Source organism: Kryptolebias marmoratus, linkage group LG14 (genome assembly GCF_001649575.2).
Source record: "Kryptolebias marmoratus isolate JLee-2015 linkage group LG14, ASM164957v2, whole genome shotgun sequence".
In the NCBI taxonomy this organism is placed as follows: Eukaryota; Metazoa; Chordata; class Actinopteri; order Cyprinodontiformes; family Rivulidae; genus Kryptolebias; species Kryptolebias marmoratus.
The window spans coordinates 23308699-23335411 of NC_051443.1; the positions used below are offsets into that span (position 1 = coordinate 23308699).

The 26713-nt window shown below is 37.7% G+C and overlaps 1 protein-coding gene and 1 long non-coding RNA gene across 4 annotated transcripts in view; one reads left to right on the forward strand and one right to left on the reverse strand.

Moving 5' to 3' along the window:
- LOC112450807 overlaps nucleotides 1–23634 on the forward strand; it is a 177035-nt gene extending 153401 nt beyond the window's left edge. The window contains exons 4-7 of one of the 3 annotated variants that reach the window (XR_005233984.1): nucleotides 17054–17198; nucleotides 17399–17630; nucleotides 19831–22977; nucleotides 23084–23634. This is a non-coding gene — a long non-coding RNA (uncharacterized LOC112450807). Of the gene's footprint in view, nucleotides 1–17053; nucleotides 17199–17398; nucleotides 17631–19830 lie in introns of all 3 variants that reach the window. The other 2 variants (XR_003039517.2, XR_005233985.1) reach the window with 2 other exon arrangements.
- Nucleotides 17281–26713, reverse strand: part of igsf9a (immunoglobulin superfamily, member 9a) — a 63686-nt gene continuing 54253 nt past the window's right edge. Inside the window, exons 14-21 of the mRNA XM_017425538.3 lie at nucleotides 26512–26702; nucleotides 24036–24253; nucleotides 23627–23711; nucleotides 22428–22598; nucleotides 22026–22062; nucleotides 19850–21775; nucleotides 19218–19291; nucleotides 17281–17610 (exon numbers count right to left, since the gene is read on the reverse strand). Of these exons, the coding sequence (XP_017281027.1) occupies nucleotides 17459–17610; nucleotides 19218–19291; nucleotides 19850–21775; nucleotides 22026–22062; nucleotides 22428–22598; nucleotides 23627–23711; nucleotides 24036–24253; nucleotides 26512–26702 (2854 nt within the window). The 3' untranslated portion in view covers nucleotides 17281–17458. The remainder of the gene's footprint in view (nucleotides 17611–19217; nucleotides 19292–19849; nucleotides 21776–22025; nucleotides 22063–22427; nucleotides 22599–23626; nucleotides 23712–24035; nucleotides 24254–26511; nucleotides 26703–26713) is intronic.

The window sequence follows — 26713 nt, forward strand, 5'->3', positions numbered from 1 at the left end:
AACACCTGCACTCATGTGACAAGAGTGGCCCCTCAGTGAGTCAGACAAACAAGGATTCTAACGAGCCTCCTTTGTTAGGAGAGTGAGAACAATTTGCAAGCAATCCAGCTTACATCACATCTCAGCTTTAAAAGCTCAACTCCACACTCCCTATTTCTGAATTGAGAAAGCTCCTCGGATGAGAAGCGAAACGTCTTCAGCTACAGAATAGAAGTCCAGTTGTTTTTGTTTTTTAACTTTTTTTTTAATTTACCATGGCCTGGATGACTGAGAATCTACACCAGCATGCTTCAGAGGTGATTTAAAACAAGCCAAGAAAAGGATTCTTGGTTTAAAAAGGAAGACGGCTCCCATTGTCTTGTCTTGCTCCAGATATTTTATTTCTGCTTGGTGTTTGCCATGAGTGAGAAACATCATGTAATAAGTTGTTGAAGAAATTGCACCAATTTCGCCAATTTCTGTGAAACCACCTTATACTCCGAGGAACAAGCTGCTCTCAATCTTTGACATCAGTGACCCTGACCTCCCCATCCTTTTAGTGACTTGAACTTTTTGGCAGGATGTTGTTCGCTCTGAACGTTCAATAAGTCTGAAAACCAACCAGACGTTTGACCACTGCTTAGGATTTATAAAACCCGGTACCTAAACGGTCAAAGTTTAGAGGTGAATTTGCTGTAAAACTGCTGTAAAATTCACTTTTTGTTCAAATGTTATTGGATATAATTAAGTGAAAGAGATTTTTCTAAATAGCTACGTGAAGCCATGATGAGCATTTGTCGTGTTTAGAAGATTTAGAAATCCAGTTTTTCAAGGCTATAGATTTTTTCTTTTTTTATCATAATGTTTTTGTTGTGTCAGCAAAATATCTCATGGATTGGCGGGCAAATTTTGATGAAACATGCAGGAAGCAATGTTTACATGTACGTCTACAACTAACTAACCTTTGGAGTCAAGCTGGTTCAAGATGGCTGCCACAGCTAACTGACCTTAGAAAAACACAAAAATGGCTGTAAAATCTGGTGTGTTAGTCGCTGTGACAGTTTAACAACACGTACTCCGAGCATGACATGCATGAGATCCATTTAAAGTTATTTTCAAAGTTTGACCAAACTTGATGCCTACAACTCCATCGTTTCTCACCAGAAGATGATCTCGGTCTAAAACTCCGACACGAAAGGTGGCGGGCGATATATACAATACATTCTTTCCAGGAATGCAAGGCCTTTAAATTGACATTTATTATCTGATTTTTGTATGTCTCTATCGTTAAAAGCTCACTCAGAATTAATTTGTAGGCTGCTTTTTTGGATCAAGACAAGAAACAACCATTAGTATTAGGGATGTGGTCATAATGTTTTGGCCTATCACATGAATAGTATTGTGTTGTGCTGCAATAATATTAGTAAAGAGATGAAGTGTTGTTTATTAAGGTCATGGAGCTTGACTACTTTCATGATAATCACAGCTGACCCTGAAAAGCCTGCATTCATATTTCATCAGATGAAGAGCTCTCGGTGCGTTTCCGAACAAGTCACTCTCCTGCACCGCCTGCTCTAATTAGCTCAAAAAGTTACAAAGATAACACATTTTAGAGGTTAAGGGATTCAGCATCATGACGACACAGTCAGATGGTTATATTTCAGTTTATTTTGGGGGGAAAAATCTTTTCGTTTAGAGTAAAAACCACCAGGAGACCTCTTTGTTTGCCTTTTTCTAGTTAATGGATTTGTTGTAGTTGTTGTTGCAGTTTCAAAAGACAAACAGGTGACAGTGTTTGAAACACAATCAGTGTGTTTTTACCTTTAAAGGGATAGTTCAGATCTTTGGAAAGGTTATGAACAACTAGAAAATGTTCATTTTCTGTGAAATTGCAGTGAGGATGCTGAGCGCTGAAGAAGCTGAAACTGAGTTGTTAAAGCTGTAGGAAGCAAAACCCTAAGGTATAAGGTAATCAAACATCTGATCATCCTGGCTCTTTAACTGCAGGGATCATCTTAATCATCTTGGACTTCAATTTTCTGTATTTGTTGGCATTTTGATTCTCATGCCTGAGGTCAGTTCAGGCTCAGCTGTCCTGTGTAAACGTCTCTGCCCTTTCTCTGTTAAATATTTAATGGCTTTTTTTCCAACTGTAAGTGTGCATATGTGTGTATACAGTGTCTGTGTCTTGGTACAGACTTTCATGCCTTCGCTTCTTTGTGAACACTGCAACAAGAATGTGACGCTGGCACCGCTTTATGTGAGGGAAGCCTTAGAAAGCTGACAATCTATAAAACATTTATGTCCTCGCAGACCGAGATTCTTTGCCATCACATCATCATCATGACTCTGATCGCTCAAGGACATTTTTGAAAATAGTCTTGAAGAAGTTTTGTGCTCAATTTCATTAGTGGTTCCTGGTCTGATCCTTCAAAAGTGCATTGTATGAATTACCCGGTGGTTGTGGCAAATGGCTTTTGTCCCTGTTGGAGCCAGTGAGACGCTGCCAGCTGCAGAGCAGATGAGGACAACCAAGGAAAACGAAACGATAGAGATAAGAAACTCTGTTTTAGTTTAGGATAATCTTGCCCCTTGTCCAATTTAAGGTTTGATAGAATAAATAAGACATTCTTGGGATTTTCTTTTTACATAACTCTGGTGCATTTTTGACTTTTCTGCTCAAATAAAAGTTACAGATCAAATCTTCTGAAGAGGGGAGGGATTCTGTGAAAAGCTTATGAACAATTAATATCTCACCTGTGGTAGATAGCTTTTCGGAAAATGTAAGTTTGGAGAAATTGGCTCGTCTGAGTGAGACCAAACCAAAAAAGTTATTTTTTTTTTAAACAACTTCAATCTCAAATATTTCCTAGCAGTTCATGTGAACCCAACTTTAAAAACCTTTACACCACAGTCAGCTTTGAATTACGTGGTTATTCCGGCAGAAATATGAAATTCCTGCAAAAGATCCTACAGACAGCTGCTTCTATTTCTGCTTGCAAATAACCCAAAGAATTTTATGTAATCAACATCAAATGGGAAATTGGCAGCAATGTAAATATTTACTTTAAAAAAAACAGCGATGGCATAAATTGCTGTTACATTTGAAAGATTGGAACTGTTTTAAAACAGCAGCAGCTCACTTGGTGTTGCTGTGTCAATCACAAGACAACAGGTGAGCATTATGTCACGATATATTTGCCAAATTAGGCACCGTTCACCGCGGAGGTTTGTGGGTTAAAATCGTTTGCCTTTGCTCTGACACAGGGTTAGGTAATTAATGCCACAAAAACGCATCTCAAATGTCTGAATGTATTGTAATTTTTATCGAAACAGCAGCAGACCTGTTGCCACACTGATCTGACAGCTCATTGTGTGACACAGCTGCTTGTGTGTGTGTGTGTGTGAGAGAGAGCATAAATGGGTAAATGACATCCGATTGCAAAACCGTTTCTGTGGTACGCATTAAACGGCCAAGTGTGAATACTATCAGCCACCTGAGACAGACTACAAACGGCCCTGAACAACCTCTTTTTGTTCAAACTGAGGTCGTTCAAAGAGCCGTCTTCAAGTAAGATATCAATCGTTCATAACCTTTCTGCAGACCCCCGCTTCAAAAGATCTAAACTGTCACTTTAAGCTTTACAGTTAAGAGGAAAACATTTTTAAGTGAATGGGGGAAGCCCAACGGAAAACGGCACTGAAACATCAGAAAGTGAATGGATCACGAAAGAGACAGCAGGCGAACTCTAACAAGTGGAGGGAAAACAGACAGCTTCAGCAAACAGCCAAATGTCAGATCTCATTAAACCGTAAAGGCCAGAAAGTCACACAGATGTGAACAACACTGAGAGTTATCATATTTAACTTTAACCACCAGTGACTGCATCTGTGAGAAAAATGTAGCAAAGCAATCATAACACTTACAATAATATACTGCACAATAACAAAGTCATACATAACACTTTGCTGGCATGACAAACTCAATAGCCCTTTGCACACCATCCTGATTGCATTTACTTTTTATCTAATTTGGAGCTTGGCAAGCACAGTCGACCTCACTAACCCATTTGTAATCAATTTGACTAATGGAGTAATCTATTTGTCTGAAACGGTAAGCATTCATTCTGTAAAATAGTCTATACGAGGGCTCAAAACTGACCTTTTCTATTGTAATCCTGTGTGATAAATCATTCTTTTTGCCGTGAGATCTTAGAAAATGCTTCATTTTTTTTCTTTAGACGAGTAATTAGGAGGTAGGAGACGGTAAACACGAGTTCCCTTTAGAAAGTCCTGCAGAACCCTTTGTCTCTATTGTCAGAGAAAAGCCTCACCCTGACACAGATGCACTGCTGTGTTTCTTCTTCTTTTCTTTTGTTTACATCTTGCATTTAAGAGAAGCTGCAGGAAATCTCTGCGCTTTAGTATGAGGTCATGTTTAAAAAGACATTCAAAGTCTCGTCTCCGCTTCAGGTTCCCGTCTGTCTGCTGTGTGTGAGGTATTTTAAGCTGTATGGAAGACAGAGCAAATCAGCAGGTGTAATATAGAGACTGTGTGGGCTTTTTTTTTATGCAGCTGCCATGATTGAAACGAATAACTGGTGATGGCGTTCATCTCGTCTGATTTGGGGGCAAATCTTCCTGGGAGTGACAGGTCACAGGGGATCAGGGCGGCGTCTCAAACTGGGAACAGATTTCAGGAGAACGGATCCCTGAGAATATCAAACTCCGTACAAGACACTTTGACACTTTGAGTTCATGGTTTTGGATTTAAACACTGGTTTAAAACTGCTCTTCTGAAGCTCTGTTTCAGCAAAATCGTATTAATTGGCGTTTCACAAAGACGTACCTCGATTTATTTAGTGATTTTTGCTTTCAAATATTCTAATTTGGGTTTTTAAGTCATTTCACATGCATTCTAAAAACAACAGGTGTGCATGTTTGCTCAGCTTTAAATCGAAAAATGTTGGAATAACACTCACATATTGAGCATTTTATTCTTACTGATTTCACGCTCATCTGTCATTTCAAAAGTATCTTATTTAGTTAGAAAAATTAAGCATTTATATGGTTTCAGTTACATATTTGCATTCGGTCGACAATCTTTTAGGATTGGCTCAAACTTTTGCTGCTATTGGTTCTCCGTTGGTTGAAGGAATGCATATTCTCTGCTGTCTTGCATGCAGTGGTGGACAGTAACGGAGTAGATTTACTTGATTACTGTACTTAAGTACATTTTTTGAGAATCTTTACTTTACTTGAATATTTTTTTGGGGGGGGGGATGTATAACTTTCACTCCACTACATTTATAGGAAGCTAGTCGTTACTTCGTGGTAATAGATTCAACCTTAAACCTCGGCTCCATAATGAAAGTGAAAGGAGAATCAAGACTCTCTGGTTTGGTGTGTTTTTAGATTTTAAAAAATCCTTATTTTTTGTGGTATTTTTATGCTGAAGTTCTTTCCAGGTGGTGTAGAAGTTGCATTGGAGTGTTTCTACGCGTCGATACATCAGGTGGTTTCTGAAAGTTACAAGGTTCTGCAAAATTATACAGCAACATACTGATATTAGAAAATTTTATTTGTATTTTTGAATACTGAATTACGTTTAAATGCATGTGCTTTTGAATACTTAAGTATTTTCAAAAGTGAGTACTTCAGTACTTTAACTTGAGTACATTTTTGACCGAGTAAGATTTGACCATGAGTATCAATTCTTTTACTTCAGTACTATAGTTAAGTACTTCGTCCACCACTGCTTGCATGCCAAAGTTTTAAATGAAGCTGTTGCACAAGTTGTTAGTGATCATTGTGTTGGGAATGCCTCTCATCTACTACACATAAATTTGTAAAATGTGCCTAAGTTATAACTTTTTGTTGTCTGACTCCAAAAGTTCAGTTGATCAGCTGTAGAGGTGCATCAAGTGATTACTTTAGGACACACGTGTCAAACTCAAGGCCCGCGGGCCAGATCTGGCCCTCTGTAACATTTCATCCGGCCCTCCAGTCTGGTTCAGATCGAGTCTCTGATTCTTATTTTGCTTAAAAAACTGAGCCTAATTAGTGAAGTTTTCTCTTGACAGTGACTTAGAAGCCAACAATATATAGTTTTAATTTCTGTATGATCAGGTTTTTATTGATGGCTTTTTAAAAAAAACAGTTTTAATGTTAAAAAATTCATTTAAAAGCTGAGTGAGGCGTAAGAAATGACTGCTAATGATGAGCTTTTTGAAGTTTGATCTATTTGTCTGTGTTCATTAAAGTATGTTTGCTCTAAATTCTGTATAATCTGTAACTGGGAAAAGGTCATTTATATTTCTATATGAATGATTTGACATAATACGTCTAAAACCAAGGTTCATTTATGTAATTTTTAATGAGTATTGATCGTGATTGGCCCTTGGCTAGGACCAAATTTTTAATTTTGGCCCCCTTGCGTCACTGGGTTTGACACCCCTGCTTTAGGAGTTTCATTAAAACCCATCCAGTGGTTCATGAGATGTTTTACTATAAAACAAACACACATAGACACACGATTCCATTATCAGGTACTTTAGAAAGACAGTTTCATTATTGTCCGCTTTTCATGGTGGCAGCTGATAATTACTGACTGAAAAATCTTCTGCCAGTTTTATTAATATAGGTCTTGTTGCTTCCATTCTGTTTTTATTCATTCAACAAGATCGCCTTCAAGTAACACCAATAAAATACTTCATTTTGGAGAAAAAATGGTTTTAGTTTCTCTCAATCATTCAATGAAACCAATGAAAAGAAAAACATTTACCGAGGAAAATCTGTTTTAAAATTAGACTTGCCCTATATATATATATATATATATATATATATATATATATATATATACATATATACTTACCCATTGAGCTATCCAGACAGTTTATATATGCATAATATAAGCTCTAAAAGGTTGTATTGACCAGGCCGAGCTCTGTAATTAAACCAAACATTTAGAATCCTATAATCTTTCATTTTCACCCTGAACTGAGCTCAGGATTGGATTGGATGGTAGAAAAGGCTGGTGGTTAAGTCCTCAGCTCCTTCATGACACAATTCAGAAGCAAATGCTAACAATTTATATCCTGTATTTGAATATTTTTATTATTTTATTAAGATTTCCTCACTTGTACTGGTCAGCCTAAAGCAGTTCAGCATGGTACTTGTTTTCACATCCTACATATATCAGCCTACTGATTGTACCAGGAAGATTATTATCATTTAAATATTTTGAAATCATTATTCAGATTAATTATCATCAAAACAACCTGTTCCTATTGCTTTCCTCTTAAGGTTCAAAAAAATAAATACACAAACAAGCCTTTTTTATGAGTTTTCTTTGGCTATAATTACAGCAAGTGTAAATTTGCCCACTCAACCCAGTGGCAGTCTGGGTATTTATGAGTAATTTGATCAATTTGTTCTTTGTTCCTTTTACATGAGTATTCAGCTGCAGAACAGGGGGCCCATTTTGGAAACCAATTTGAAATTTATGGAATGAAAATCATGGGTTTAATAACCCTTCTCATGCGCTCTGATTCTAATTGTAAAAGCTTCACAGGGATTTCTAGAAAGGTTAAAAAAGAAAAGACTTAGTCAGACAAAAAAAAAAAAACAACAGAGGAAGTATTTATCATATGCAGGAGAGATTTTATGCATTAAGGTGATGAATCAAAAATCTGTGATCCTTGTGGGAAAATGTTGAATCAACACTCAGTATTATGCAACAGATAATCCTATTAAATGTTTGGAAATGCATTACAACAAAATATATTAGTGCTAATTGTGCTTGTTTATCGTTTTTACTTTAGTAGTCACCCAACAAAAGATAGTGTAGCATGTTAAACGTTTTACCTGCTGACAGAGTTCAACTACTGTGATAACGACAAAGATCTTTAAAATTACACATTTTATTTAAAGTTTCTTATTCCCTGTGTCTGAAAATGATAGTGTAGGTCTTCTGAAGTGAATGTTTAAGGTCATATCTCACGAGGCTGCGACTGCTGAAGACTAGCTGATGACTCAAAATTGTGAGGAAAAAAGGCAAATTTACTGTTGTGGTCTCGCCGAATTTCCCCGCAGTTGTGACTAATCCCTACCGGCTGTGCGATGAGTGGCCATTTTTATGGAAACTGCAACATATCTTGCTTGCATAACTGTATTCTTGTCCGTGCATAATATATTGTTATAGACCCTGGCAGCAGCCCACACAGTTTTGGTTTAATCTGCTGAAGTACATTTTAGAAAAAAGAAAAGCTTATTTGGACCAGTTTTTGTCTTCTTGTGAAAGTGTCAAAATAAAATTTAGCTCCTTGGAGACGGGTTGGAGACACCCGCAGCAACTCCAACTTCGAGAAAAAACATTGTCAAACAAATGCAAAGAAATTGAGAACACCACAAACATTTGGAGACTACTTTGTGAATGCTGTTCGCCAACTAGTCAACAAATATTGGAGCCCCTGTGAAGTGAAATTTATTTATATAGCACTTTTTCCCAACAAGGCGATTTAAAGTGCTTTACAACACAGAAACAACAATCAGGTACATCATCAAATATCGAGATAGAGAAGTAAAAACATCAATCATGTATAATCTAAATGAAATATAAGATAATCTAAATAAAATCATGAAACTAAACATATCTAAACATGAGCTAAGACAGTCAAAATAGTAACTAAGATAATCTAAATGAAATCATGATAAAGTTAAAGCTGAACTAAACAACAATTAGGAATCTAACAATCTAACAATATCAAAAATATGAGCTAAGATAAACTAAACTAAACTAAATGTACAGGAAGGTTAAATAAGCTAACATAAACTGAAGCATGATAATGCTAAACTAAAGGTACCAAGAGACTAACTAGCAGTACTAAGGCCCGTAAAACAGCCAACATAAGAGACTTTTACAAACACGTGATGGCCTGCTTGTTGTAGATGGCTCTTTGAATTAAACAATTCAACTCTGATGATGTTGACGAGCTAATGCCAAGTCTGAGTGGAGACATTTTAAAACAGCCTTGGTCTCAAAATTCCATATTTGCAGGTATTTACAGAGAAACCTGATTGATTTTTACACATTAAACCGGTCCACTTTCAGTAAGAAATTCATCATATTTCTAATGGAATAACTATAGAATGAGGTGTAAAGGTTTATAAAAAGTGTTCAGACTTTATTTCTGCTCATAAAAAACTCTGAATGAACTCAGTTTTAAAAATAAAATAAAAAGCTACCAATAATAGCCTTTTCACACAGCTCCAATTTAAAAAACCTGAACTATAGATTTGAATAATAAGAGTCAAACATCTTCAACATGTTTTCTTGTTTAGAAGCAAACTTTAGAAACTCATTTCCATGCCAGTGAGCATCTTCATTCCCTTCCCCCCTGCACATTAGCTCCACTTTTCAGCAGCTTCAGATAAACAAAGTTCCATTTATTTGAAAGTATTTGTGAATGCGAAACATTCAACGTGATAAAAGGGGAATATCAATCAGTTTAAGTGTTCACGTGTGGGAGTCAAATCGATGGCGGTGCAACATTTTCAGCTAAAGTCTGATAAACAGGGGAAATTAAAGAATTTGTTCTATCAAGCAATCAAAATAAAAGTGAGACATATTCATCAATTTCTCACAGAAATGAGCAAATAAAAAATGCATTGTTAGGGTTTTAAAGATTTTATTCAGGAGGATTGAGGAGGCAGTAAAATCTCAAAAAATTATACAAAACTGCATTTTCATTTTAAATAAACATGGATTTACACAACGCACAAATGCATATAAGAAACTGAGCCTGCAAACTCGTTAAAATCTGAACATCTGAGCTGTTTTTTAAAAAATAATCTGAATATAAAAGTAGCTGTTTGGTAGGATTGCCAGGTAAACTGGTAGCTCTAAGAAAATAAAATTCCATTTTTCAATTTAGCCAAACTTGAGTTCAATCAGTCGTTGTAAACAGAAGTGCAGCTGCAACTTTAAGAAAACATCGACGACTAAAAATCACAAAATACATTTATTTACAAAAGCAAACAGCACACATAAAGACTATATTTTCACTCTGCTTTTATAAAGATAAATATAGAGTTTTTTCTTTACACTACAGTAAAAAATAAGTCTTTTTTTTTTTTTCCGGCTAAAACTTTAAAGCTCTGATCTACAATGTCAGTTTATATTTGTCAAGCATGCATTAAGTTGTCACAAATCGAAAACTTGAACATTACATTACATCATAACGCCACCAGTCTTTGTGAGAATTTGCGTTCTGTTAGCTTTTGAGGATTCTGAAGGACACGGGAGGGGGAAAAAAAACAGCCATTATAATAAATAATAAGGTCATCAATTCTGTGTGAACACACTGAGAGAATAAGAAAGCCCCACTGCAAGGTTATTGCCCCTGGGATAACTAGAACACAGATGTTTTACCAAAAAAAATAAAAAAGCTGTCTCTTGGGCAAATACCTAATTAAAGTGAAATAGGGGTTAAGAGAGATTCTGCTGTACTATAAAACCAATACAAGAGAAGAAAAGTCCTTCGCTCCCCTGATGCTATTATTCCCCATTCTGCTGCGAGGCTTTCAGTGAGGTAATTAACTTCGCCGGCATGTTGTGAATTCTCGCCTCTCAGACTTGAAGCTGGACGAGCAGATAGACAGATTGAAAAAAAAATGCCCATTTTAGGTCTCCAACTTTAAATTCTCCACATTCAGCCAGGATTTACTTTGCAATTTTTGCTCATAATCACACTTATTTTACACCTGGCTGGAGATAATAGTCGTGCTTGTCCTCAACAACGAGCTCTAATTGCTGTATGTATGGTTTCTTTCATGCAAAACAAAATGTGTGTGAAGAGGGGAGAAACAAAAAATAATTAAGTCTCTGCAAGGTTAAACGGAACAAGGACGTCTAAAAATTAAAACGCCGCCTTGCACGTTAAAAATATGCTTCTTTTTAGAATCTCCTTATGATTAAAGTAAAAAAAAAAAAAAAATCAGTTTCTTGTTTCAGCTTCAGTTGATGCAGGTCAATAATTTACTAAACATGAATTTTCCATTTTTGTCTAATCGGAGCTGAGAACTGATCAAACTTCTAACGTCACACCATCATTTTTAAAGAACAATTGGTGAACTTTTAATTGCGTTCGTGCCTGGGTCCTCAGGTAAAGCAAAGGACAAACACTTTTAGCTCCCGTCAGTAATTGTTTTTTTGAAGAAATGAGCCGATAGCTTCAGATAATGAAAGAAATTTACGCTATAAGACAGACGAATTCGACTGGCAGGAATTTGTCTTTTTAAAAAATTATCTACGATCCATAGCTTGTAATGAGTGTGTGTGCCTTGATTTTGACTTTGAATACATATTTAATGTAATACAACCTCAAGATTCTTCACTCAAAATAATCTTTTCACTTTATACTTTATACCATTTTCTCTCAATAAAAGGTTGCATACAAGTACTACAGATTTAATACTTTTTTAGCCAGTTTTTTTCTTGTATTTTTATTCAAACTTCCTAATTATTGCCCACTGTGATGAAACAGGCAGTCATCCAAATATCCCATGAACCACTGGATGGATTTTAATGAACCTCTCTAACAGGTACAGGTATTGATGTAAAATTTGGTGTCTTAATGGCTAAAAAGTATTCCCAAAACATATCTTCAGCGCTACACAATGAGCAACATCTTTGATTAAAATTTTGATGTTTACTTTTGGAGTCAGCACATTTCAAGATGGTCGCTACAGCTAATCAGTTTCGGTAAACACAAAAATGGCAGCAACTTTACAGATATTGAACCGATCTCTCAATATCTTTGTCTAAAACTTGGGCATGTGAGGCAACATGCATCCCTTGTTGTTCCATGTTAGTTTCATTTTCCAAACTAAGTTCGTTCTGTTAACTCTAAAATTAAAAAAAAAAAAATTGAACTATCTGTTTTAACAAAGGGTCAGCTTTAAATATTGTTGAAAGTAACAAAGTGAAAAGAAAAAAACTGCCCGTGCAACAGGGTGTCAGAAAAAGGCATGTTTGGGGAAAAATAAGGAAGCTATTTGAGTTGCTTTTCTGAGAACTCCTGAAGTGACAAATGTTGCTTAGATCGAATAGAATTTGGTGACTTTTTAAAATCAAAAGTCAAAGTTTATTTCAAATGCCGTGAACTCCTGATGATAGCTTCCTGGGTGATGAAGTAAATGCAATTAAAAAGGTTTTGTAAGACACAAAAGTCTGGCGGTAATCAGACCATGAAAGCTGGGAATAAGTTGGGGTTAATTAACGCAAAGGGTGTAAAGCCTTTAACAAAGTAATAATAAAGGCGGCAGACCTGCAGCTTAGTATCATACTTAGAGCTTCTCCACAAACGGCTGCTATCTCTCTCCAGGCAGAACCGCTAGAAAAAAATAAAAAACTGAAATGAATAAACTATAAACCTGTACGTTTCGCAGCATAAATTCTACTATTAGCTCGTCAGTTATTGTATGTGTGCCAAAAATATAAAAATTTCACTTGTGAATGTCAGGGGCAATAACTCAGTTTTTATTGCAAAGCTTTATAAACGTAGAAATAAAGATTTAAGGATTAGAAATTGTGACTTTATATTATATTCCCTGGTTGGGGATTGTCTGCCGCTGCTGCATTTCTAATGCCGTTATAATTAGAAAGGGGTAGTGTAAGTATTTTATCAGTAAGTGAAATCAGCTGCCCACTCAGTGTCAAAAGAGCAGCTGTGCATCGTGTCACAAATTATTTTCTACGTTCAACACTGAGTGAAAGGAGGAGAGATGTTTTTTTTTTTATTCCTGAAGCTCCGTTACAGAAATATAAAGTTTTAAAGTAATAATGTTAATCTAAGGCCTGTCATCCCTTTAAAGCACACATGTCAAACTCAAGGCCCGCGGGCCAGATCCGGCCCTCTGTAACATCTCATCAGGCCCTCCAGTCTGGGACAGATAGTCTCTGATTCTTATTTTGCTTAAAAAAACTGAAGTTTTCTCTTGACAGTGACTTAGAAGCCAACAATATATAGTTTTAATTTCTGTATGATCAGGTTTTTGTTAATGGCTTTTAAAAAAAAATCTGTTTTAATGTTAAAAAAATTCATTTAAAAGCTGAGTGAGGTGTAAGAAATGACAGCTAATGATGAGCTTTTTGAAGTTTGATCTATTTGTCTGTGTTCATTAAAGTATGTTTGCTCTAAATTCTGTATAATCTGTAACTGGGAAAAGGTCATTGATATTTCTATATGAATGATTTGACATAATACATCTAAAACTAACCCTAATTTATGTATTTTTAATAAATATCGATCGTGATTGGCCCTTGGCTAGGACCAAATTTTTAATTTTGGCCCCCTTGCGTCACTGGGTTTGACACCCCTGCTTTAAAGGAATGCATATCACCCGCCACAGTTCAAGACTAAGTTGAAAAATGACGTCTGTTTTGGTCAAACCTTTAAAATAACTGTCTGTTATCACTTGGATGACTGTCAGCTACTACCACCCCAGGTTTTAGCTTGTTATCTGTAAATTTCATTAAGATACAGCTATTTTTGGGTGAGACTGATTAGCTGTCCCCGCCGTCTGCAGGGAGTCGAGTAAACACGTGGATGATGTTGTTTGGCTGGGAAAATGGAGACAAACTAAATGGTGCCGTGCGAAAGTGCAGAAGTTTATTATCAGCAAACGTAGCATCCTTTCACATGGGTATGTTGTTTTATAAGCATGAAAAACCCTAAAAAAAACTGGCCTCTGTCCTTTATGTTCACAGCTGATAACGTGTTAACTATTAGACAGAACATCTCTTCAAAGTTGACTGAACTTTACTTTTGTGAGTTACAAGAAAATCAACTTGAATAGAAAAAAGAAGCCATTAAGGCGCTACAGCACACATAGTGTCGACTCTATGGTGTATTTTTGGAAAAGAGCAGTCAGTCAGGGACAGCTTTGTGTCCACACATGAACTCTAATTTCCCGTTATCAACTTTAAAACATTACTGCTGTAACACGAGCGCCATACGGCCGCTCTTTTTTTAATCTGGAGCCGATATTTTTCTTTTTTGTGAAACCTTGATTGGTGTGTAGCTCCGTGAGTTACTTCCTGGCATTTGAAAAATAATTCATTCACGGCTTAATGGGCGTAATAAAAGAGTGCACACTTTGCAGCTAATCCCCCTAAGTACACACAATATCTGAAAAAGGAAGCAGTATAACAATCACGTTTATGAGGCCTTCATGTTGTCCGCGTCTCTTTGTAAACAGGTTTCCTTTAGGATGTTTTATTCTGTTGTGCTGACACCAGCCAGTAGGGTGCTTTTCATTTTCTTCAAGAACATTTCATGATTGAATTCTTAAAAACACTCAATGTGCAATATATTGAAGGTCCCTATTTGATTTAGCTTGTGCCGTTCGAGCCCCTGAATGTCAACAAAAAGCGATTTTTCTTTGATTGTGTGTGTTCGGTAAAAAAAAAAGTTTTTATTCCTTTTTATGTTTGATGTATACAAAGCACGAGATTTAGATGCAATTTATAAAAATTGGAGATAAAGTAATGGTGATCACAAATCCGCGCAACACAAACAAACTGGGAGCTGAAGTCCAATCTGTGCATCAGGAAAGAGTTGAATTGATCTGTGCTAAAAGCGGCCTGTATGAGCGAGTTTCAATTATCGGATGGATACCCCACAATGCTTCGGCACACTGTGGAGTTCTGAGTTAATTATTCGCTTAAACGTGACAGCCTTAAGCCTCAGCAACGGAGAGCGAAACTAATTTTTTCTCTTTCTTTTCCTCCATTGTTCATAAAGAAAAGCAGGAGCTTGTTTTTCTTGAAAGATTCAGGGCAGCAACGGAACATTTCAGCCTGAAAAAATCCGTGGTTTGATAGTTAAAAACGTTAAAGCGGATTAAAAAAAAAGGGTTGATTGTTTAGATTATATCGCTATGGCAAATTTAGCATAAAGACGTTTAAGCAAAAAAAGGTTTAACAACAGAAATTTGTTTAGCAGTTGTTTTAAAACAACTAAAAATGCTTAAATTTGTGTCTCATTAAGTGGAGAATGTACTACTGAAATTTCTTCGTATTGCTCACTATAACTGTTTTAATGTTGTTTTATCTCCATGTAGAATAACGTGATATTATCTGACAGCAAACTACCTAAATGTGGTAATTATTACCACATAATTGACATCCGGATCATAAAATGACGCTAAACATCAGAATGATCTGTTCCTGCAGCTTTACTGTCCTCGCTCCTTCGTTTCTGCACCTTCTATAAAGGCTAAAAATGACCAGCGAGAGCTCGGTGCAGCACATATAATTTAATAACTTTATCTATTTTGGATTTTTCTTTCCATTCCCGAAAAGGTCAGCACTGTCAAAAAGGTTTGCAATAGTTCAGCAACACAAATGTGCCTCCAAGTTCATCCAAGAATACTCATTATGGGGAAACACTGAAGACTTTCACTGGAAAATAACAAAAAAATATGCTGCAGGAATACGAGCTTTTTTAAAGTTATTTTAACCAAATACTTTGTTTAAACTACAGAAAGGATTACAATAAGATGTATATAATTTATGTGCATTAGTTAATTGCTGGAAAAAGTTTGTTTAGAAGAGATTTAAAATTTTACAAATATGATTTATTATCTATATTTTCAATAATTATCACCAATATTCTTACCTGTTTCTGAAAACTGACATTTATCAGCATAAAACTACAATTTTTTTATTGCATCTTGATATAATCATGATAGTTTAAATGTAAGCTACAGTTGTTATGTCAAGATGTTGCACTCTGAAACTTAAATTTACTAACAAAGTAGCAACTGGAAAGATTTTTACTCACAAAATTGTTTAAATTAAGCCATCATACCTCTCGGCTGCTGCTGTCACTAAACTTTTAAGAATTTCAAATGTTTATCCCATTGACAAATAGCATGACAATCTATTATTTTGAGCTATACTGAAGCTGAAGAAGACTGTCCCATTTTATTTTATTATTTTCGATAATTAGAATTTATCTCGCCTTGTTTTAGAAAAGTATAAATCTTATCTCCAAAGGTTGTTTAGTTAAGATATAGACTTAAACTGATATAATGTTTGAAAACAAGACTTGTGCAATTTGTTATGTAAGGATGCAGTAGAGGTTTAGTTATAGATTTCTTTTTTTTTATTTTTTTAATCAAGGCAGTTTCTGGGTCCAAAACAAATTCCCCCCAGGGCACAGCAACATATTGTTGTATTCTTTGTGACCTGCCCTGTCATAGAGGGGTAAAAGGAAAGACGTTTGAATTCTGGTATGACATTGTAATTAATTTAGTTAGTATATTTACTGTAAGGTTTATTCCCAAAGGACTACTCAATGCAAGAGATTATGGCTTTTGTACTTTCAGAATAAAAGCTCCAGCTCTTAAAAACACAGACTTAATTAGATTCTGGATATTGGAAGTATTGAAAACCGATTACTGTAATCCCCGTAAATTAAACTCTGTGCAAATTGATTTTTGTCTCTGAGAGTGAAGGATTCCCAGCCACTGATTTTGGTCCAAATGTTTACTTTTAGAAATACTGATATGATTGTAAACTAATAGAAATGTGCTTCGCTTTGGTACAATTATTGCCTCAATGACGCTTTCTTTTATTTAAAGGGGGGACACTCAACAGGCTGAGCCTGAATATCCGTAATCTGACATGAAACTAGCATGTAAACAAAAATCCTGCAATCAAAGTATTTTAAGGATGACTGTCAGCTACTACTTTATCAACAGATGATTAGCTGTCTTTAATCAGCTGCATGTGCAGTGGTTCATGTGATACTTTGCTTACAGACAAACAAGAACACCCACACTTCATGGCTGTGGGTGATAATTAAAACTTACAAAGCTTTTTCCTTTTTTTTTTAAATTAAAATTTAAAAAGGATAGTGTATTATCGCAGTTGTGAAGTATAGAAAAAAAAACTGTGGCCTTTTAATATTCCATTCATCTTTCCTATTCATTTATAATGTATAAACACCTATTCTGTCAAACTTAAAGGTGACTGATGAGATCTAATTACTTGAATCATCCACAGCAAAAAGCCAGTGAGGTGATGACTAAGACGGTTCGTTTTTGAGTCATCTCCGGCTGCCGAATGCATGAAGATACCAGAGAATCCTTCAGCACCCTGAAATGCTTTGATATCAGCCCATCTCTAAAGAAAACCTCATAAAACAAAGGTATTTTAAAGCTTTGCATAAAGGAAAATGTACTTTTTGTGTGTGTTCACTACTTTTAATTCAAACTTCACAGAGAACAAACCGGAAACCCTGCTCATCAAGAGCTGTTTTTTTTTTGGCGTCCGTCTTTGTAGCTTCAAGAAACACAGACTTATCATAGAAAAGCTGACTTTCTGTCACATGCGCTTTTTGTCACCTAGTGATCTGAATCAATACGTGAAAGGACACACCAGGTGAGATGAGCCAAAACACCGCCGCTGTCAGAACAGCACGGCGTCTGGTTCTGGCTCAGCAGAGCGGCTGCTTTGATGCCCCGGGAGTGAAGGATTTCTCTGAGCTTTCCTGGAGCACGGCATGCTGGGAAGGCTACAGCGTTCGGCGGGCTTCTGCAGATTTGATGAAGGAAGCTGGCCTGTGGGTAAGAAGAAATTGGTGAGTTTTCCCGTATTTTTACCGCAGATGGTGTTTCATTAAAATGTGTGCTGTAGGTTTCATTAACACCCCCAAGATATGAAATTTCCACAGTTTATAGCCTGGATATTAAATATCAGCTTCTAACGGCGAGGTCTGGATTTGACCTTTTTCTAAATTTGTTTATGGAAATATGTTCACAAATGTCAGATCAATTGTAAGCACATTATGGAGTTTTATGTTTTAGGAATTGTCTGGTAAGTGTTGCTTCCTATAGAAAACAAAGAAGACTTTTTGCACTACGTTTTATTTGTTTGTCTCCTATCAAGACAACCGGTTCAGACCTTTACAATTGGGCAAAAATTATGCCTTAATTCAAAAAGCCATTGTAGATGGTTTTCTGAAGTACCTCTGACAGGACTGAAGAGCTAATTTGACTGCAGCTAAGATCAGATAAGTGGATAGAGTCAATTTCCTAAATTTCACAGCAGTTCATTCAAACGCTGTGTTGTAAAGATTGGAAGTGGGTTTTGAATATTCAAAATCGAGCCAAAATAGGCAAATATAAAGAGCCGACTGTCACAGGCCTTCTTTGAGAACACCTACTGCCCACATCCCAGCTTCTTTCTGCTTTTGGATTATATTACAAAGTCAAAGGTAAGCTCAGCTTTACTGTAGAATTAGCAGCACATGTCTCTGTTTAGTTTCATTTAAGAGTTGAAGGAATAAAAAAGTACCAACACATTGCACTTCCAAGACATCTAAGAGTCCTACTGGACAGGAATTTAACATGTGTAATATGAAACTGACAGCATGTATGTACATACATATACGTACATGCATGCTGTCAGTTTCATATAACACATTGTTATTTTAGCAGAATTGTTAAATTCCTGTCCAGTAGGTCTCTTAGATGCCTACAGTAAAGCTGAGCTTACCTATATATATATATATATATATGGACTGGTTACTGGCTCATGTGCACCAGTTGCCATCCTAAAAATAAAAGTTTGGAAATATGCAGATATTTGTGCAAAGAAATTGTGTTAGATGTGATCCCTGAACACCCCAAAAGTGCTACATGCAGATAAACTGTGGTGAAATTTTGGAGATCAGAGCCATTTAAGGACAGCAGCAATCCACTTTGGTCTAAGCTACATTTGGCCTGTCGGACCTAAACTAAGGTAATTTAGCTGGCTTTGTAAATCTTTACTTTAGTGCGTCCAAACTTGGAAAAAACTCTGAGTGGCAACTGTTTAATGTAATCACTACCCAAACAGGAACCTCACTAGTGATCCAACATGTACAGACCTGTTTTGGACTGCATCAAAACTTGAATAGTTTGACCATTTCATTATATTTATTCACATTAAAATAACGTAACAATGGAAATTTACTCCCCAGTTGTCCAATAAATAATCTGAAGTTATTATGAGAGCAAAAGAATCATCAAGTCCAAAGTCTCAGTGTATTTTTTCGACCAGAGAAGACCAAGTTAAGTAGTGAGGTTTCTTGTGGATAAACTCAAGAAAACTGACTATGTTAACCTACTAATTTTTGCTGTATGTAATGTGATTTTCTGTTCAATAGATGAAGCAAAACTGTTACCATCATCGTCTCCAGGCTGAGAGTTGAAATCAGTAGCGTCCCACTCATAATTCTCATCTACGGAGGGCTTTCTCCTAGAGAAACAACAAAACATTTACCAGAAGCATTTTTAAATGCAACCTTTTCTGATGATGCTTTACTGAGATTTTATACATCATTTAACTTTAACTTTGCTTGTTTAGAAATAGATCAAACATACATTGGAAATTCTACTTAAAAAGCTGACAGTTTTGTGCAAGACAAAGAACTATAAAGCCATACACATTGAAAGTTTGTTTTCAGCACTAAGAATTAGATTGTCATAAATGTGGAAATCTTAAAAAACAAAATGCGGCACTATGGGAAAGTTGTGAACAATACGTAAAATTCAAATCTAATCATGCAAATATCAGCAGCCTTTGTGGTTTAACCCAGGGCGCTTCCTAAAATCATATCATATTTCTACTGAAAAAGTGTTAACACATTAAATGCTACAATAAGATGCCAGCAATCTACTTTATTTTTCCAACAAAGACATTTGGTCAAAACCTTTCCATACAACCCCACTTCAAATTATCTGAACTGTCCATTTTAACTTGGAAGCAACCACTGAAATTAAACTTTCTTTCGTCAGTATGCTGTAAAACGTTTACCTTGCTCCGACTTGGTGACCATGTTTGTCTGCTGAGCTTCCCTGAGCGTCTTCCATGGTTTCAGGTGAGCTGTTATTCGTCTCCATGCTGCCTCGGCCGCTGCTGGCATAGCTGCTGTAGCTACCCCCAGACTCTGGGACTCCCTCGTAGCCTTCAGCCTCCACTTCCAGGTTATTGTTGATGGGTGGTAAATATGTGGAGGCTTCTTTCAGGGCACCCTGATAGGCAATTGGCTGATTAGCAGAATCATTTGTGAGGGAAGCTTTATTTAACAGCTCGCGATGGTCTGGAACCAGCCACTGTGGGCCGCTTCTTGTAGATGAACGGTCAACAGCAGGACTGGAACGAGAGGTAGTTTGGGTCGCTGGATGAGGACTTGCAGAGATTCTCTCTTGGCTGAGAGAATCTATCCATGCATCCGGCGTGAGAAAAGTGCTCTCCTTCTTCTGCCGCCTCAAATCTAGGCTCCGACTTCGCCGTTTGTGGTCCCAGATTTTTGAGCCTCGACTCTGAGCTCTCTGAGAATGGTGGACCCAATCGATGTTGTCCACGGAAGCGGGGCTACTGCAGTTGAAGCTTGTGCTCCTCATTTTGTCTTCATGCTGGCCTCTTTGAGTCAGCGGCCGGCCATGCTGCAGATGAGAAGCAATTCTGTGGTGCAACATGGGCTTTGTAGACGCCTCGAACTCCGGCTCGTCTACACTCATTTCTTTTTCATTAAGTTCAGGGAACACTCCCTCCAATCTTGAAGAATCTGGTGCTTCATTAAAAGCTAATTTAGATCTTTCTGTGTATAGACTGCCATGACTGAGGCCATTCAAAGAATCATCTTTTTGAATATCTAATATTGTGGATTGGGTTGAATTTTCGAAGCCATTTGGTGATGCAGCTAGTCTTTCATATCTCAAGTGCTTTGAGGGGAGTTGTGGGAGAGGTGTAGGAGAATAAGCTGCTTCCTCAGGTTGGAGAAAGGTCTGGTTGGTGAAGGTTGAAGAAGGATAACGGTCAAACTTAAAGTAAGAGGGAGTCGAAGTTGGAGGTGCACTGGGATGGTCTCTGCATGGAATCAGAGTTGGGTGGGAATCATGAAGATGGGCTTCCCAGTCGACAGGAGATGATGGGAAAGAGTTTTCCTTGCGATATTTCTTCGGCAACGTGTTACTCTTGTACTTCCACATAAGCTGCTCAACATCTTCCTCCCTTTTCATTTCTTTGAAAGGGTTCCTTTCCAATGTGTACCTCTGGAGCTCCCTCTCAAGCTCTTCCCTCTCTTGAGCCAGTTTCAGGCAACGACTCAGGTTCCCCCTCTCCCGCTCATGTTCCATTTGGAGAACTAGAGTGCTCGCCGTTGTATATGGCTGACCAAAGCTAGATCGGAGATGTGGGAGCACCGGAAATACTGGAGTTATTTCTCTGTTGTGGTGATTGATGGTGGTCATGCTAGAGTACAAGCTGCAGTGATCAGGATCAAAAGTTGCCTTCTGATCTGTGTCACACATTTCACTTGTAGAGTCGTCCTTCGGTTTACAAGATGAAAAATCAACGGAGAGCACATATGGCAGCTCTTTTTTGTCCTCCCTTTCCAAGTGCAGTGAAACAGACCTTCTGACTCTCGCATGTTGGTCATACTTTACATTTTTCTTGCTGCCAACACTTAAGGTTTCATCATCATCATACTGTGGGACTATGAACCGCCCATCTGGACTTCTAGAGATCAGTTCAATCGAAGGAGAGAGGAGAGAGGTAGTTTTCGTAAGCCTGCTGTAGTTCGACATTAACTGCTTACGCCGATGAGGATTCTCAGTGCTGAAGGAGCAGTCTGTCTGCAAGGAGGAGGTGGTGGAAGAAGTTGTGGGATAGACTGAGCTGGTGGGAAGGAGGCTTTTCTTCAACAAACTGTCTGGAGTACTGGAGCCTGAAGTCTTTCTGTGAGAGTGAAGAAGAGGGGGAGGTAGTGGTGACAGAGGAAAATTGTAAGAGGAGGAGAAACAGACTGCGAAAATAAGACAGAGTGAATGAGGGGGTGGGAAAATTGTAGTCCGAGAAAGACCAAAACAGCAGCAGCAATAGATAAAGATATGAAATAAAAAATGCTGGCATTTTCAGCCCTTTGAAAAGGAACCAAAAGGAAAGGTCAGAGGGAGGTTCGACAATGAATTGATAAAGTGGTACTCACATTGTTGGGGTGCATTTATAGATGGTAGGAGGGGGATCTGGAAAGGGAGGGAGAGGTGTGAAATGGTATCTGACACATTAGGATACAACCACACTGACCAATAAGTTAAAAACATAATCTACCCTAACAAGAACCCATTAAAAGGCCCAAGGCAGCCACGCTTGTCCAAAAGTTAATTACCCTTACATTTATCAGCCACTAATGAGAAATTACCCTAATTAGCAAGCCATGTAAATGACATCAATAATGTTCCGAACTGGATGGAGGAGTAAGGACAAGAGGAGTGCCAAATCCATGTAGAAGGGTATGATTTATACAACGACTAGGAAGTGCCTCAATATTTTACTGGATAAATGATGCAGTTCATCAAAGTGAGTGTCTTTAGAGCGTGGGCCATTTTACCGTCCTGTTTCCCTCTGCGGCGCTGGTCTCTCTTGCGGCTGATTATGCAGGCAGACCCCAGCAGCAGGACGAGCGCCAGGCACATGAATCCGACGCCGCCCAGCACACCGGCCAGTAACGGCTCCGGGACAAACTCCAGGAGACGAGACGTAGCAGGGTAGCTCTCTGTACCTGTGACACAGAGATTAATGTTGGCACATGGGAATTGAACCATTAAAGCCATCAATTGCCAAGCAACCAGAGTGCTAGAGGTACAGGGACTTTATAGTTCCTCTATTACATTTGTCCACAACTGATGTGCCGGTCCATGTGGCTTGAAAGTTATAAACAGTGCTACCAAGGGGCATTGTGTGCAAGTTTCTATCTGTAAATCCAATTTTGAACATTTTTCTTTGGTTGAGGTGAGACAGTATGACTTAACAAGTTGTTGTTTTTTTCCTTAGACTTTTTCTTCTACAAGTATAGCTTGAGTATATGGATTTAAAAGAATTTCCGTCCAGCCTTTATGCATGTTCTGCAACGAAATATCTTCAGCAAATAAACATTTCAGGTGTGAGTCATCAATTATCCCCTCACTGCCAGATTGTAAACTGCTCAGCACGGTTACTTGGCCAAGCAAGCAAATGTTCTAACATTCTGTTTCTCCCCTGCCTTAGAAATCCCCGGTCCTGACCTCGTCTTTGAATCTAAACCAAGGAGTTCTGGAACCCTGGATCCAAACTTCTGAACTGTGACAAAGCAGCCAAAGTCCCAAAATACCTGAAGAATTATCTTTGATTAATGCAATAAAACCAAAGGTCTAACTGATCATACTGCCTTTTACATGTTTGATGCTATTATTACCACAATAAATTTGTCACATTTGCATCACAAACAGATAAATCACCAGATACTGAAGAATTTAAACACTAGTCTCCATCCCTGATGAGCATCATCATCATAATCAAATCAAGATCATGTTTGTTTTGCAGGATTTGCACAGTCAGACATCAAACTGAGATAATCAGCACAGCTGTTTAAAATAAAAAACAAATCTGAAAATGACATTTTTGAGAAGTTATTAGTGATGGAAATAGCTGCACTGAGGCTTTAAATGGGCAGCAGCGTGTGCTCTAACTCTGAAGGGATGGGAGAAGAAAAAGAGGAGGATAAGTTGAAGTGGGACTTTGAAGAAGCGACAGTGGCTCTTGAACACCTACCCATGGTGGAGACATTGACTGATGGACTGGGCTCGCTCAGCAACTCCCCGCGACGAGAAAGCATCCGCAGCTCGTACACGCGGTCCTGGAAATGGCATCACGTAAACACACACAGCAGGGAGGACAGAGGATGAAACCGGCACTTTGTCAACACGTGGCTGTGTCTGCAATGCTAATGAAGTTCATTTGAATTCATGCAGGCTCATACGAGACAGAGAAAAGATAGGCGAAACAGACAGCAGGAGGAGAAGGGAGTGCACACAGAGTGGCAGGCGACAGGAAAGTGATGACTGTTGTGTAATGTGAATAATTCGGAGTTTACAAAGTATAACCACTGAAGTAAGGGAAGTATTTCACAGCCTGGGCTGATTAGACTCAAAGGGAGTAGAGCAACTGGCTTCATTTTTACCTTCTCCAGACCCTGAACTACTATTTGGCTGCTGTTGGCACTGATGTCTTCATCCAGAACAAACCACTCCCCTTCTCCGGTGCGGGATTGGAGAACAAAGCCTGTGATGGGGGGCCGCTGAGCTTCAGGAAGAGCCCATTGCAGAACAACACCTGCTGAGCCCTGATTAGCAGACAGCGACGCAGGGGGCTTCAGTTTATTTCTCCTCTCTGGAGGATCTGATGCAGAGAGAATGAGAGAGACTGAGTGAATCAGTGGGATACGCTCTGGCGGAAAAATTAAATTAGCGAAGAGGAAATTGCTGCCGACACCAATGCTGAACCATGAGAGCTTGAAGGGAGCAAGGAAAGAGGCTAACATTACTTCCTCTGAAAATTCAAATGGATTCATTTCTTATATGTAAAGTTTGCCTTCGAGTTGTTTGGTAATAAACAACAAAAAATGTATCAATATTGTTATCTGGGTTATAGAAAGTTTAACTAATACAGAAAAAAAAGACAAATCCTTTAATAATTTATTGTGCTCAGAAATACAATAAAAACTAAATACAATCTGAGCTTGTGTTGTAAAGTTGTCAAAATCATTTCTCTCAAGTCTAACAGCAAATGTGTCAGCATAGGTGTTTTCAGCTGTTTACTTTCTGTCCAAAAAAAGAAAAACAATTTAATGCATCTTGAAGCTATAAAATGATTAAACACCAACATCTTCACATACCCCACCCTGCACAATCTGGTTGTGGAAAGGTTAAGAACCATTAAGGTTTTACCTGTTGCAGAAACAGCAGATTTTTCAGTGACCTCAGTTGCTGCCTACTTGGAACAACCCAAGCTTAAAAAATTTAATGATTCATTCAAACAGGATTTTAATTAAGAACCTAACAATCCTTGAATGCATGCAAATCGCACCCACCACCTCTCACGCCAGACTTTTAGATTAAGATGTTCTGATGTTGAGAAAGGAATAAGTTATTACATGCCATCGCGACATCTAGTGTGATCTCGTAAGACCTGTTAGTCACTACCACACTAAATGTCCTCATCCACTGGATAGATTTGAATGAAATTCTCAGAAAATGTTTACATCTCTGTTATTTTTTATAGATAAACAAGGTTGACAACAAAGACCTTACATGATCAGTTGACTCTAAAAGTTAATGTGCTGTAGATGTGTATCCAATTATTACTTTTTCAGGGTTTCATTAAAGTCCAATTAATGGTTTATGCAATATTTTGTTAAAGTATAAGTTGCAGACAATGCTCAGCTGCTAACACACTAAATTTAAGCTCAACATTTGTAAATTCGACTGAGTTGTCGCCATTTATTCTGTATTCGAAGGCCAGCTGTCTGTAGTGGCCATCTCATTCATTCAGATCCATCCATTGCTTCATGATATTTTGATAACAGTACATAGAAACAAACATGCAGAAACTTTATACCTTGACGCCATCATCGGTTCTACATTATATGGTTATTCAGGCAGAAAGATTATGATATTCCTGCCAGAAGTGCTTTCAGCTGCTGCTCTTTTTGGGCTTGTAAACAACCACGTAACGTGTAATTGATTAGTACATTAACGTGTAACGCTATGAGGCTGGAGTAGTTTTCAGACAGCAGCAATCCACTTTAATTTTGGCCACACTAACGAGCTAACAGTAAAGCCGAGACCAGACTATTTCTCCAAACTGAGGTCATTCAAAGAGCTACCTACAACAGGCAAGATGTTCATAACATTTTCAACAGAACCCCACCGAAGTACTGCTTTAAGATAACGAACGAGTGTTGAATAATTCTGAGTTAGTCAGAAAAACAACAGCAACACTGTATGAAACACTGGATGTGAATATTGATTCTCCAGCAACATTTCAATAATAAAACAAAGACCAAGAAATAGCAACAATACCTTTAACAGTACAGCCTAATGCTGAAAAACTGACACTCTTAGTCACATCAGTGTTTTATGACAGAAGTTTTAAATTTAAATTATTTTTGTTTTATTAATACTTTGCACAAAACACTAGAATAAATTGGAAGATCTGTCAGTTCATGATTTCATTAATCAAAAATAAAAGATCTGAGATTTCTGGAGCAAGAAAAACACTAATCTCTTTATTTGGCACTAAAAAAAAAGTAAAAGTACACTTTTATTTAAACTATTGCTGCCAAGAAATCTGCCTAAAGCCCAGCTGTGGTGAATTTACAAAGAGTGGCTGGTAACAGAGAAGCACACCAACCACAGATCAGCTAAGTTTTGTTTTTGCCTTTGGGTAAATTACTCATTATTTATCTTAATTGGCTCGGGTTCTCCTTAAACCGCTGACAGTTGTTGCTTTTTTTTGTTTCACATTAATAATCAGGAGTAAAAAGTAGTACACACACATCTGATATAATAAATCTTGGTATTTGAAGGTTTTTGCATATCAACTGGAACAAAAAAATGAGATGACGGATTGAGAGAAAACACGATCTCGGTACTGACCTAAAGTCCGTGCAGAGGTGATCTCACTGAAGGGTCCCGCTCCGATTTTATTCTGAGACAGGATGCTGAACTGGTAGTCGGTGGCAGGAGACAGGCCCGGCACCTGCAAACTGGTGCCATCGGAGAGGGGGACCGGCACAGAGAACCAGTCCTGCTTCCCATCGGTGTTACTAATGGAGATCTTCTTCACCCTGCAGAGGCA